The sequence below is a fragment of the Siniperca chuatsi genome, linkage group LG5 (genome assembly GCF_020085105.1).
Source record: "Siniperca chuatsi isolate FFG_IHB_CAS linkage group LG5, ASM2008510v1, whole genome shotgun sequence".
Classification (NCBI taxonomy): domain Eukaryota; kingdom Metazoa; phylum Chordata; class Actinopteri; order Centrarchiformes; family Sinipercidae; genus Siniperca; species Siniperca chuatsi.
Window position 1 is genome coordinate 5,150,324 of NC_058046.1, and position 12,905 is coordinate 5,163,228.

Sequence of the window (12,905 nt, forward strand, 5' to 3'; positions counted from 1 at the left end):
GAAAGTTTTCATCCTCACACGGGTACTGTGACGTTCAAGAGGATGAAAATAATGATAATGTGGATCGGGTATTCCTAATTTTATCAGTTTTTTAACAAATATAGTCTTGCGCAAATATGTATTAAAGTTATGGCGTTTAATCTAATGTTTTATTGGTGTTTTGACCATATTTTTAGAGTGATTAATTTGATCAGGTTAATTTACACTGCGAAATCCGATAGTTTGTAAAGCCACCCCCAATTTGTCCAGACCAGGTCCAGACCAGATTGAAAAATTTGGTTAAATCAAGATCTTATTTTTCCTAAAATGTAAAGGGTTGATAAGAAATGATAAAATACAAAATAATAATAAATAATATAAAATGTCACACTAACAAACACGTTGATGTTTCACAGGCTACGGTTTAAAGGCTTGTTGGTAACCCCATTACGTGGTTGTGTGTATTGAAAGTGTCCAAAAGAAACTGAAAGATATTGAATCCCTGCTCAATTTTTTCTCAGAATAGGCAACATAACCATCTTCTCAAGCCTTACATATGTCACTGGCACACTATGTTGAGTGATAATATTCTACAAAATAAAGTTTTGTTTTGTCATTTTATCACTACTAAAATATGTCTTTATTATTAGACCCAGTTTACAGAGTGTATACATTATTAGATATTATGAAATTGAGCCACCCTCCCAGTGGTGTGGCCATGACCTCTGGCCCCCTCTACCCATGTGATGATTTCCAACTCAGTGGTTCCCTTGGGTGGTGGGAGCCAGTATTACATGAAAACCTGAATACGTTGCCTGGTTGCATGCAGGGGAAAAAATGCTAAATTCTTTGCAATGTAAATTGTGTGTTTCCATATTTTCCCCTCATGCCATTAAATGTCTTCTGTTGCCGAGAGAACAACCTCATCTTTTCATATGGTGCACTGGCCTCGCTGCTGTTTCACTCTGCAGCCTGTTACTGGATGGCTCAGAGAGCAGTCATACTAATAGAAAGGTTAAATGTGTTAAATCACAGACTTCATTACTGCATTATAATCTATCATTATTACCTTATAGAGGCAATTAAACTCAGTGTTGTAACCCTGCTTTCAGTTACCTTACAGCACCAGGACCTCAGCCAATGAAGTGTAGCAGTTATTTATCTTGAACGGGTGATTCAGCGCTGTGTAAATGCTTGCTTTTTAATTGGTAACTTTTCGTCCCCCCTCCATTTGGCTGCAGGGATTTTTAATTGGGTGCCTGTGTGTTTCACCTCACTTCACTCCCTGCCTATAAATCCACTTGGCTGACTGACTGACCAGTGTGGAGGTTAATTCAGTTTCAGCTCAGTCAAGCCTAGGAAATTAATGAGAGAGTGTATTAATTCACCACGTAGCATATCAGCCGTCATGAAAAAAAGAGCTACAGTAAATATATTTTAGTAGGATGCTACTCAGATATTACAGCATGACTACAAGCCCAGGGGGGGAAGAGCACAGTAATTCCACTGGCTATTATAAATTGAGTACCATAGACACAATACACGCTGCTGCAGGGAGGCACAATGATATTTAACTGGAGGAACTAATCGGCATCAAAAGTAATTCAGTTGCAGTTCAGTCAAACAAACATTTCTGTACCACATGATTTTGTCAGGAATGTATCTCAGCAGCTACACACACAGATTTTTGTGTTTTCACTTTTGGTGTTAAGAGGATACGGTTAAATATGTACTTTGTTGGCTGAAATGTAATTGAGTTGTATAAACTCTCTCTCTCTTTGGGATCTCTAGAGATTTACTAGTACATCATGAGCACCTATAAAACATCCCTGGGACCCGTCACTTTAGACCCGGTGAACACCCAAAGAAGGGACAACAGGAATTGAGATCAATGAGTAGTCTTCCAAAATCTGCAAGCATCCTATTTTTTTGTCAAACTAGCAAGTTGTTTACCACCAGTTTAACTCCCATTAAGCCATTTACCACTGACTGGTTGGTCGGATATCACTCTGCAAGATTTGCAAATGGCAGGCTTGTAAATAGTGTGCACAGAAACACAGTGGTTCAGGTATTTCTTAAAAATAGACAAGATGATGTGTGCAGATGCAAGGACTGATCTCAAATCTTGAGCTAAAGGGACTTTTTATTTTAAGTAGAAAATGTCTGCAAGGTTACAGATCGAATATTCACATCAGTTGTACATTTGACCTTTCTTTCAACCAGGTTAGTACCCCAGAGACAAAAGAGTTTACTGAATCTCTATGTTTGTAATATTGTACTTTTTACTCCACTACATTTGTTTGATAACTTTACTTACTAGTTACTTTGCATGTTCCCATTAATAACACAAAAATATAATCAACAAATAAATCATCATGCAATATTATAGATTAAGATAAAACTCTATTGATCACGGGGGGGAGGACATTCACACGCTACCCAGCAGAAGTAAATAAAGTATATAAAGTAGTTAAAATTAGCCCCACTTTTACCAGCTGCAACATTAAAGTGATATACACATTAATGCATCAATATTTATCATAACATATTATACATTGTTCTGTAATTGGCCATTCTGCATAATGAGTACTTTTACTTTAAGTATATTTTGATGCTTATATTTTTGCACTTAAGTAAAATTGAATGCATTACTTTTACTTGTAAGAGAGTAGGCCTACTTCTACACTGTGGTACTTCTTCCACCTCTGTGGTAGTTACATAAACAGAAATTCACATGGTAACAATGGGCTTATTTTTTTTTTTTAAATTATTGTTTTAGTAATAATTAAAGTGTGAATCAGAGTGAGTGCAGCTGAGTGATGCCACGGTTCTGCCAGCTTTCTCCCCCGCTTCCAGCTTGTTTCCTCCCACAAGCCACGGCAGCAGTAGGGCGGGGAAGGACGGTGACCTTATAGCCTCCATCCTGGCACCAGTACAGGCTTTAACCAGCCGAGCCTGCCGGGGCAAACTCCAACATAGTAGCTAAAGCCTGACTCTGTTTTCGTTCCTGGGCAGGTCTAGCAGTTAGCACCAGCTTTCTGTTTTTATTTCCAGTAGCGATGAGCAAGGACAAGCACAGCAAGCAGGTGCCGGAGTGCACTGGACCTCTGTCCCCATCCAAAGGCCAGAAACCTGCGAGGATGCCCAAGTGCTCCCGCTGTAGGAACCACGGCTATGTGTCTCCTCTGAAGGGACACAAGCGTTTCTGCAACTGGAGGGACTGCCAGTGTCCCAAATGTAAACTGATAGCTGAGAGGCAGAGAGTCATGGCGGCCCAGGTAACCGTTATTTTACCGGTTAGCGCGGCTAGCTTAGCTTGAGCTGAGCTGAAGTGTTGTAAATACATTATTTCTGCAGTCTGAAACAGAAATTACAACTTTTACTTGTTTAGATTTTTTTTTTAAATTTATGTTTGTATACTTTTTTAATCGCCGTGGACAGTTTACTTTAATTGTTTTTCCTAATTTTCATTTGTGTACTAACAGGCCAAAGCAATCTAAAATGTCAACCTAGCTAGCTTAGTTTATACACAGCTAGCTTACACAACTTTATTTACTGTTAATATGTTTTATGAGTATATTGCTACACTTGTTGCTAACAGCAGGTTCATAAATATAAATTAATTAACAAGTAGGCTACAGTATATAGAGCAGCTACTTTTGTCCATATTTTGTGGTTATTTACTTTGTAACTTTGTATTTGGTATCTTGAAGCAACATTTTAGATGTTTTTAAAACAACCATTTTTGAGTAGGCTCATTAATAGTTATATTTTGAGATTAAGTGACACTAACTATACATTTTAAAACTATGGCATGTAGCTAACACACTGACAAATAGATAAATAAATAGATAGTACTTACATTTATCCTAATGGAAATTTGACAGCAATCGTTGTCACAAAAGAAACAAACAAACAAAATAAAATCTTTCTCTAAAAAGTTAACTAAACAAGGGTCTATCTAGGGCTGGATTGTGTGGGTTATTTTTTATTATCATTATACCATTTTTTCTTTCTTAACTGATTAATCGTTTGGTCTAGAAAATGTCAGAAAAATGCTCATCACAATTTCCCACAGCCCAATGTTACAAATTCAAATTGCTTGTAATGTCCAATTAATATTCCAAAACCCAATGAGATTCAATTTGCAATGATGTAAAACAGATAAAAGCAGAAAATACTCAAATTTAAGAAGTTGGTATCAGAAAATGTTTGGAATTTTTGCTTTAAAAGTGACTCAAACAATTAACCGATGATCAATATATTTGCTGATAAATCGATGAACTAACTGATTAATAGTTTCAGCTCTAGACCTAACTTTAGTACATACGATAATAGAGCCTGGTAATAAGAGGTACATTGGTAATGTAAGTGAAGTAGAATCTGTATATTGATGTCTTCTGTCTATTGGTATGGCTGCAAATTGCAAAAGAGTTTTGTAACTTATCTCACTCATAATATATTTTATTTTCACACCTATAATGAATTAATTTTCATTTGCAGTGTTGTATTGGTAGACACAGCAATAGCATGACATGAATATGGCATCAGTCCTATCCATTTAATACATACACTGCTTTGTTTTGTAAGAAAACAATAAACAACACAAGGAATTATAACACATTTAAAAAACAAGTGGCGAGAGACAAAGATGTCGTTGGAGCAATTGAATTTCATTTGAAAACATAAAATTTACATGAAGTCAGCACAGTGGACAAGACATCCAACCTATTCATAAGCCATAGTGTATATTTCTTAGGAAAAAGTGATATATAATCATGTACAAATGATGTATTATTATTATTTTGTAGCATTATCTTTGCATTATCACGCAGATATTGTATCTGTTCTGCAAAGTCAGCAGGTAAGGGTAATGTTATTTCTTTTCCTCCCCTCCAGGTCGCCCTGAGACGACAGCAGGCTCAGGAAGAGGAACTTGGGATTTGTAGTCCATTGTCTCTGTCCGGCCCTGAGGTGATGGTGAAGAATGAAACTGGAGCGGACTGCTTGTTCTCTGTGGAGGGACGATCCCAGACACCTACCAGTACCTCCACTTCTTCTCTTGCTGTCACAGGTGAGGTATTGCCAACTTACTGTCCTGCCATATCCTCTCACTACCCTCTAATGTGCCACACTGCTAATGTAGCTGACACCTGATTATACAGCTGTACAGGTGAGTCCTTGTGTCCAAACAACAGCTCCGGAAAATACAGAAAACGTATTTGGAGATTCAGAAATAATTCACGCTGAAGTTTTCACAGAAATTTTACAGACTGGTGAAGGCTAAAATGAAGAGAAGCAACAGGAAGTGATACTTTCTATGGGTGTGTGTGATGTTAACTAACAAAACACGGAATTTTTTGAATGAAATGCACTAAAATCAAAATAAAACCTGTATACCCATTTATAGCAGCAATAGGGAGTTTGTTTTGCCACTCAGTGGTGGTGAGGGGTTGGCATCACATGAAAAAGTGACATCAGTACGTATTAGGGTTGCAGCGGTATACCAGTTTCACGGTATCCCGTGGTATGAAAATTGACGGTTATCGTGCCATGTACATTTGCTTTATTGATTTATCTACGGTATTGAATTCTGCCGTATTAGTGTTTAGTTTATATCAAGCTTCATGTCTGTCAGGACATAATATTTTGTGAAATTATAATAAAGTGTTCGTTCAACCAAAAAAACCCTTCTGTTTTCATTCCTTTAAGGGTCATTGTAACTGATAATAACAAAAATAATTGTGTAATACTGTATACAGTGAAACCGTGATATTTTCTGACACGGTTATCGTACCGTAAAAATCTCATACCGTTGCAGCCCTAGTACATACTACATAACCAATATAAATGCACAATCAATTCTTAAGTCAGATTTGATCTAAAAGCCTTTAAAAGTCATTTCAATAATCAGTGGTTTCCTTGTAATTGATAGAAGTGTTGGTTTCAGGGTTTGTTTTGATCACTTGAACAGTTCACAGTTTTCAAGCAAAATGACAAACAAAACCTATTTCCAACATCTCAGTTGTGACAATTTACCTTTCGTCATATGTGATAATAAAAATAATGTCTTTAGATTTGGCTGGACAAAAACAAGCTCTTTGATGACACCACATTGGACTTTAGGAAATTATGCTGGGTATTTTTCACTATAATCTTGACATTTTATAGACCAGTAGACCAATGAATAATCCATTAATTGAGAAAATAATAGTTACAATTAGTTACATCCCTAATTATAAGCCCTCATTTTAACTTTGAAATGTATACATTTAAACAACCATATGCATTTATACAACTGTGGACTGTGTGTTCAAAATGTTCTCATTTGCTGACCAAGTTAGTAAAACCCTAATGTTTATGGATAATGACATGCTGAGTTTTCTTATTATGTTTACCAATGATGACAGAGGAGGGTCGCACTCAATGACAAGAAGTCACTTTGTTTACAGAATACAAAATATTTCCGGCTGTCCGGCCTTCGTCAGTGTCACGATCATGCAGTGTAGATGCCTCTTACTTAACAAACACACAGGTGATCCACTTTAAGGTAATTGGCATTGCACCTAACATCACAAAACTAGCACTGTCCATTAGACATCCCTCATATTTCTTCACATATCAAATTTCAATATGCATTCTAATCATAAATAGACACTATAGTCAAAGAGTTATAGCAGTATCTTTTAGTGTCTACATCAGAATATAAAGGAAGGAAGGACTTGTACAATATGTACAACCTTTAGGATCCAAGCATACTTTGTGGAAATCAGGTGGGGAGCTGTTCATCAAACACTGAAGTCCACTGTGTGATAATCCATGAAATGATTAGTGCTCACCATGTTTTTGCATGATGTGCAGGATCTACATGGAAAACTCCCTTTTAATAAAGCAAATATTCCTTCTAGATCTGCTTTTACTAGACGGTCCTTTAAATTTGTGCCTCTTTTGTAAATAAACAATGGTGGATATTCAAAGATGTTGTTCAAAGCAGCATCAGAACAAATGGTTACCAGTGTTTATGAGTTGTGGATTGACATTGAATTGTTTATGTCTTGAGTGAATTTGTTGTCTGTTAAAATGCATTTCTTTGAAAAGCCCGGTCAACAGCTGACGTGCTTCTGAAAACCTCTTATCTTTAAAACATTGTTGCATAATTTCACTTTGTTCCATTAATTCTTTTTCTGAACTACAAATTCTCCTAAGTCTATAAAATTGACTTAACGACAAACTTGTCTTAAGAGCAGTGGGATGACAACCTTCGTAATTCAGAAGTTTTTATCAGTTGGCTTTCTGTAGATGGTGGTGGAAATCCTATTATTTAATTCTGACAGTTTCACATCTAGAAACTTTCAGGCTGTAAACTAAAATTGCAAATTTTTTTGTTTGATAGGCAGCAAAAAAGCCACAGTCTAAGATTAGAAAAGCCTTTATTGATCCCCAGAGGGGAAATTTGGGTTGTTGGAGCAGCACAAGGACAGAAATAAGTACAGATAAATAGAGAAAGAAAAAAATTAATAATAAGCGTTATATTAAACTAAAAACAGAAACTATACAAGAGCAATAAAAGACAAAATTACAAGGCAAAAGTGACAGTGGTGTGGTGTCTGTTCAGTCAGTTATTTTGTGAGTTATATTTGTCAGAAAGACTGAATTAAGTCCACTGTTCTTCAGTAATAAAGGACAAGAATACTTTTATAGGCACTGTAGATACCATCAATAAGAGACATTTTCATGGGAAAATTAAGGTTGATTTGGTGGCAGCAGCATGAAAGGGCATGCTTGATGTCCTTCTTGGCTGTAATGTGGAGGCAGACACAGATACCGTGTTCCCTGTCGGCCTGATAGCAAATTTTAGGAGTTGGAATATGACTGTGGTCAAGGCTGCTCATGTCTTGCTCTGATTCTGCTTTGTGTTTATGTGAGAGTGAAGTTTGGGTTTCTGGCTTGGCAACAGAGAGGAAAGACTGAGGTGGAAAAAGGAGTTGAGCACGCTGTGATTCACTGATGACAAGAATTAGAACTGGGACAACAAATGTCATTATCTTTGGCTTCAGTGGTGCACAGTGTCTTCATTGTGTAAGACGGAAAGATCAGGGTCTGCCTGAGAAGAATGTGGCCTTGTTGATAAGGAAAGAACGTCAGATAATGAGTAATGATGATTTGATGGTCATGTTCGTCCTGATAGGGCACACTTCTGTATTGTGATGGTGTGTTGTGTTAGGTCTGCTAATTTGATGTCAAAACCACCTGTCACCTGCAGATGGTGCTGTTGATAGCAATTTGAACTATGGTTGGAATGACCAGAAAAATCTTGTAAAGTTCAAGAAATATGTCTTCTTTTCCTATTGAATGATCGATCAATAGCTCTACTGTAATAGATATCATCGTTGAAGATTGTTTTCATTGTTGATTCATTGGTTTTCAGCATAAGGAAAGACAAGAAAATAAAAACATTAAAATAAAATAAAAACCTAAAAGGCTGCTTGAGCTCTGCTGTTGGGTGCTTAATTGATATAAACATGGTTAGTTTTACAAATTGACTTATTAATCCAAGTAAAAAAAACCAATTGAAACTAGAATATAAATGCATAAATCCATATTTAAAATGTAATAGTGATCTGAAAGTACTGAAATCCAGCCACAAACTTCCTACTTTAGAGTCTGAACTGATCTTTTTCTTATTTGTTGTCTTCTCTGTGTGTGTGTGTTTGTCCAGGGAGTCGCTCGGCGTCGTCCTCTAGCACGATGGCCGGCGGCCGGGCTCATACTGAGGGACCGTCTGACCTGCTGCTGGAAACCTCTTATTACAACTTCTACCAGCCTTCACGCTACCCTACCTACTACGGCAACCTCTACAACTACCAGCAATACCAGGTGACTAACAACAACCACTCTGCTGTTTATAAAAGGGCTCATAGTATGTATTTCACAGCAGTGTACACCCAGTGAACACCCCCCTTCTTAACAGCACATTAATGTTTGTCTAAAGTATGTTGTTGAAATTGTTGATGCTGGTCCTGTGTGTTGGTTACCTGCGATGTTTGTTTAATTTGCCTTGCCTCAAGGGAGGATTTTTGTGCCACCGTTTTTAAACCGCTGGGTGAGCACAGCAGGGGAAATGTGTGTGTGTGTGCCTTGATTAAGCAATATTACACGAGAGGGTGCGCTTTAAAGCACCAATGACCAACAACAAAAATAAAATGTCTATATACAAGCTAAGTGTTTTTGTAAGCATAACTTTATTGTTGACATGGTGGAAAAGCTTCTGAAACAGCATTTAGTCGAGACAGTAAATCTCTTCTGAAACCGTTATACAGTACTGCATTTCAAAGAATTTACAAAATATTATTGAGCATTTACCTGAAAAGAAAGCAAATACAGCTTTTCTGCAACTTTTCCATCCTGTTTTTTCCATAGCTGTGTTCAGGAAGGAACATTTCATCAAAATGAAAGAGTAAAATTTAGTTGATAGATATTTAATAAAAGGCAGATATCCACCCAGTTTGAACCCAAACCCAATTACCCTTACCAGCCAGCACTGGGAAACACTAACATTGTAGAAAAAAAGTTTTATTTTAATGCTAAAATATTCCTTGCAAAAGAAGTATTGTAAGTAAGAGGCTGTATTTTAGTAACGTCTGTTTAACGTCATCTGTCCTGTCTCAGAGTGGTGGCACAGTGGGTAGAGGTATTATAGTGGTTAGACTGATACGCACATTCATTGATAATAATAATTGATAGTTACACTGAAAGATTTAGGATTCAGCCTGTGACCAGTCACATGAGTCATAGGCAAGAGTTTAAATTAAAAAAAAGAGTAGAAAGCCTCTCTGCTCTGTGTTAAAAGAGATGGATTGGATGTTCAGTAAGTGATGGACTGGTGTTGTGTGTGTGTGTGTTTGTTTGTGTGTGTGTTGGAGGGGGAACTTCACATCTAAGCTGCTTCATGCCACAGAAACAGGAGATAAGCTGCTTAGCTATGAATCCCCTCAGCATGAACAAGACTCATCACAAAACTGTCAGTAATATGAAACCCACGTCAGTCAGTTTGCTCATCTGTGTGCACGCACAGCTGGAAGAGATGAAAGTAGCAAACACCAAAATTTGTCTCTCAAGTGAGTGAGTTACATATTTAGCTAAATTTGTGTTGAAAAAAAAAATCTTTTGGGGTATTCATCCACCTTGAAAATAGACGCCACTGTTTGTTTTTCTGTAAAGTTAGAGAAGCAAGCTTGTTATCTGAAGAGTGCCATTTTCATTCACTCAGCACTGACTGCCGAGGTGTCCATGAGCAAGACGATCACTTCCATATAGTACAGGATTGTTGTTGTACCTGGTAGCCTTAAAAAGTAGTTTATTCTGATTGGTTTACGGGTATCCGTAAAACTGATCAGGACACCTCAATTATAGTTCCAGTTAGCAGTTTATCCAAATACTTCTTGGTCATGCTGCATACCAGTTAACTCTCACCACTGAAACACTTCTAGCCATAAGCTGAAGTGACCTCAACCTGCAACCCTGAAAAGTGATATGACAGTAACAGTAACACAAAGCCGGTGCTCCTGATGTATGTGTAGGAAAGCTTGGGGACATTAGAAGTAAATTTTCTTTGGATCTGGTAGTGATTTATATAAACTTTTATTTCTTTGTTTTCCTTAGAGATGGATGAGAGTGTTTGCTTTAATGTCTGCACTTACGCTATAACGTAGGACACATCAGGGAGACAGTACCGAACATCCCGCCAACACACACACTTGGTCCCTCATTCGCCATCTGTATATTCACACTGATTTATGCTTAAATGTATCTCTATTGTGTCAAATGAGATGAGCTTGTGCATGAAGCAAATTAGAGCTATAACTCTCCAGTGATCTCAGATGAGGTGGTTTGTTTTTTTATGAAGAACATTTGTCCACCCCTGCTCTACACCCCCCGTTCCCCCAATAGCAACATCTAGTTTTGGGGTCACTGCCTCCGCTAACCTGCCAGCGCACAGCAGAGCCTGAATTGCAAAGGTTAATGGTATTGTCTGTCGGCAGAAGAACAAACCGCTATGCCTCAGCGCTCGAAGGAGAAAGTGAGCACATTAATGCTAATCAGTTAGCACTCTTTAGCATAATTTAGCCATCCTCCTTTGTGATTTATGATATTTTCAGTGAAGTTGTCAGGTTGAGAGGGCTACGTGCGGTTATTCAAATTCAGGGACGCCTTTTTTGTATTTGCATGAAGAGCTGATTATTTGAAGATGAATTTCACAACATACAGTTACACAATTTGTAACCAGAAATGTATTGTTATAATCACAAAAAGTAATGGAATATTTCTTTCAGTTAATCTTTGTTTTTTATTACCTGAATTAGAATAATTATTATGCCTCCACTGGTAAAAAACAAACAAAGACAAAACAAGCTTTTCTCTTGTGTCTCCTCTGTCTCCTTTACCTGTCCTAAACCTCCACAGTTTAATGGGCAATACTCCAGTTTTAGCATCCCCAACTGAAATGCTTATCCTTGAGTTACTCAATTTTGATTTTGTCTCCATATTTGCTGTGAAGTACTTATCTCTGTGCTCTTTCTGCACTTTCCAGAGAGCACAGTGTCGGGCTATGACGTCTTTTCTCATCGACTTTGCGTTCGCTGAGTTAGTTTCTGAAGGTGGAGCTCTTTTCTCCATCATATCATCATAACATCTGGTGAAAATGTACTTTACATCTTTTTAATAATTATGATTAAAACAATTTTACTATTTTTTTTAGTTATTTTGCTCCAGAATAACCTCATGCTGGTTTCATTCAAGTGCTGTATCTGATGCACAGCTATTTTATTATTTAGATCACTGACAAGTTGAATCGCTGTTGTGTTACATCCGTTTACAATAGAAAGTGCCATAATGGATGTTTATTTACATACATATGTTATGGCTGTATTTATCGGTTTTATTTTACTGCAGGTGCATCTTCAACACACCACCATCTTGCAATTATATTTTTAACATTAAATTCTTAATTTACGGCTAGTTTGTTAGCTAGTTAGTTTATTGACTTAAATACCACTATACAAATAATTATACAAGTAAACTAACTTTACATGATCAAATAAAAACATTAGGTCCAAACAATATTACATACTACACTACAACATTACACTGACTTCTTGCAAGAGCTGTGTCATGGTGCTAACGCGTTCCCTCCAAGAGTAGGTTGCACGCTAGCCAAACACATTCTAGTTTCTGCCGGCACAATAGATCTCTAGTCCTAGTTGTGTAGCCCAGGCCTCTGTGGTTAAGTTATATAAGCATGCTAACTAGCTAACAATAGTAATTTCGGGTAATGTCAGTATGCGTACTGTCATCATTGATGTTGTTAATAAAATAACCACTCAGTTCATTTACAAATACATTCAAATCAAATTAATTTATTGGTTATATTCAACTTCAATTTACCAAATGTTTGTTAATGAGCCCCTGCCCATATTGCCTGCTGGTCATGAGTCCAAACTGCCAAACAGGAAGTGAGAGGATCCAATGGGCTTTGTAGTAGAGGTAACTCAGACTGTACCATGTTGAGTAGAGTACGGGGGAGTTCATTCTTTCAGGTAATAGTGTTTTTAAAGTACCCTGAACAACCTACGTTTTTTAATATTTCTATGTTAGGACAATGATAATAATGATTAGATAATTGTGTTAATGTTTCTACATGCTATTTGAATGGCTTAATTGATTATGAACTAACTTTGGTTTGTGCATAGGAGGAGCTTCCTGTTTAAAAGCAAGGGGTAGAAGCTCATTGTTGGAGCTGAGAGTGGTTTAGTTCAGGTGCAGACCTGGTGGAAGCGTGCTGTGACAGGCCCAATAGCAATGGGCCTAGTCTAAGTTTTTATTTTATTGACTAATGGATTTCCTTATGTTCTTTTGAAAACTTTTTA

The 12,905-nt window shown here is 37.2% G+C and overlaps 1 protein-coding gene across 2 annotated transcripts in view; it reads left to right on the forward strand.

Moving 5' to 3' along the window:
- The first annotated feature begins 2,834 nt into the window (after positions 1-2,834).
- The window catches only part of dmrt1 (doublesex and mab-3 related transcription factor 1), a 33,878-nt gene continuing 23,807 nt past the window's right edge, over positions 2,835-12,905 (forward strand). Inside the window, exons 1-3 of one of the 2 annotated variants that reach the window (XM_044196976.1) lie at positions 2,835-3,257; positions 4,879-5,053; positions 8,699-8,856. In XM_044196976.1, coding sequence (XP_044052911.1) covers positions 3,039-3,257; positions 4,879-5,053; positions 8,699-8,856 — 552 coding nt within the window. In that variant the 5' untranslated portion in view covers positions 2,835-3,038. The remainder of the gene's footprint in view (positions 3,258-4,878; positions 5,054-8,698; positions 8,857-12,905) is intronic. The other variant, XM_044196975.1, reaches the window with a different exon arrangement.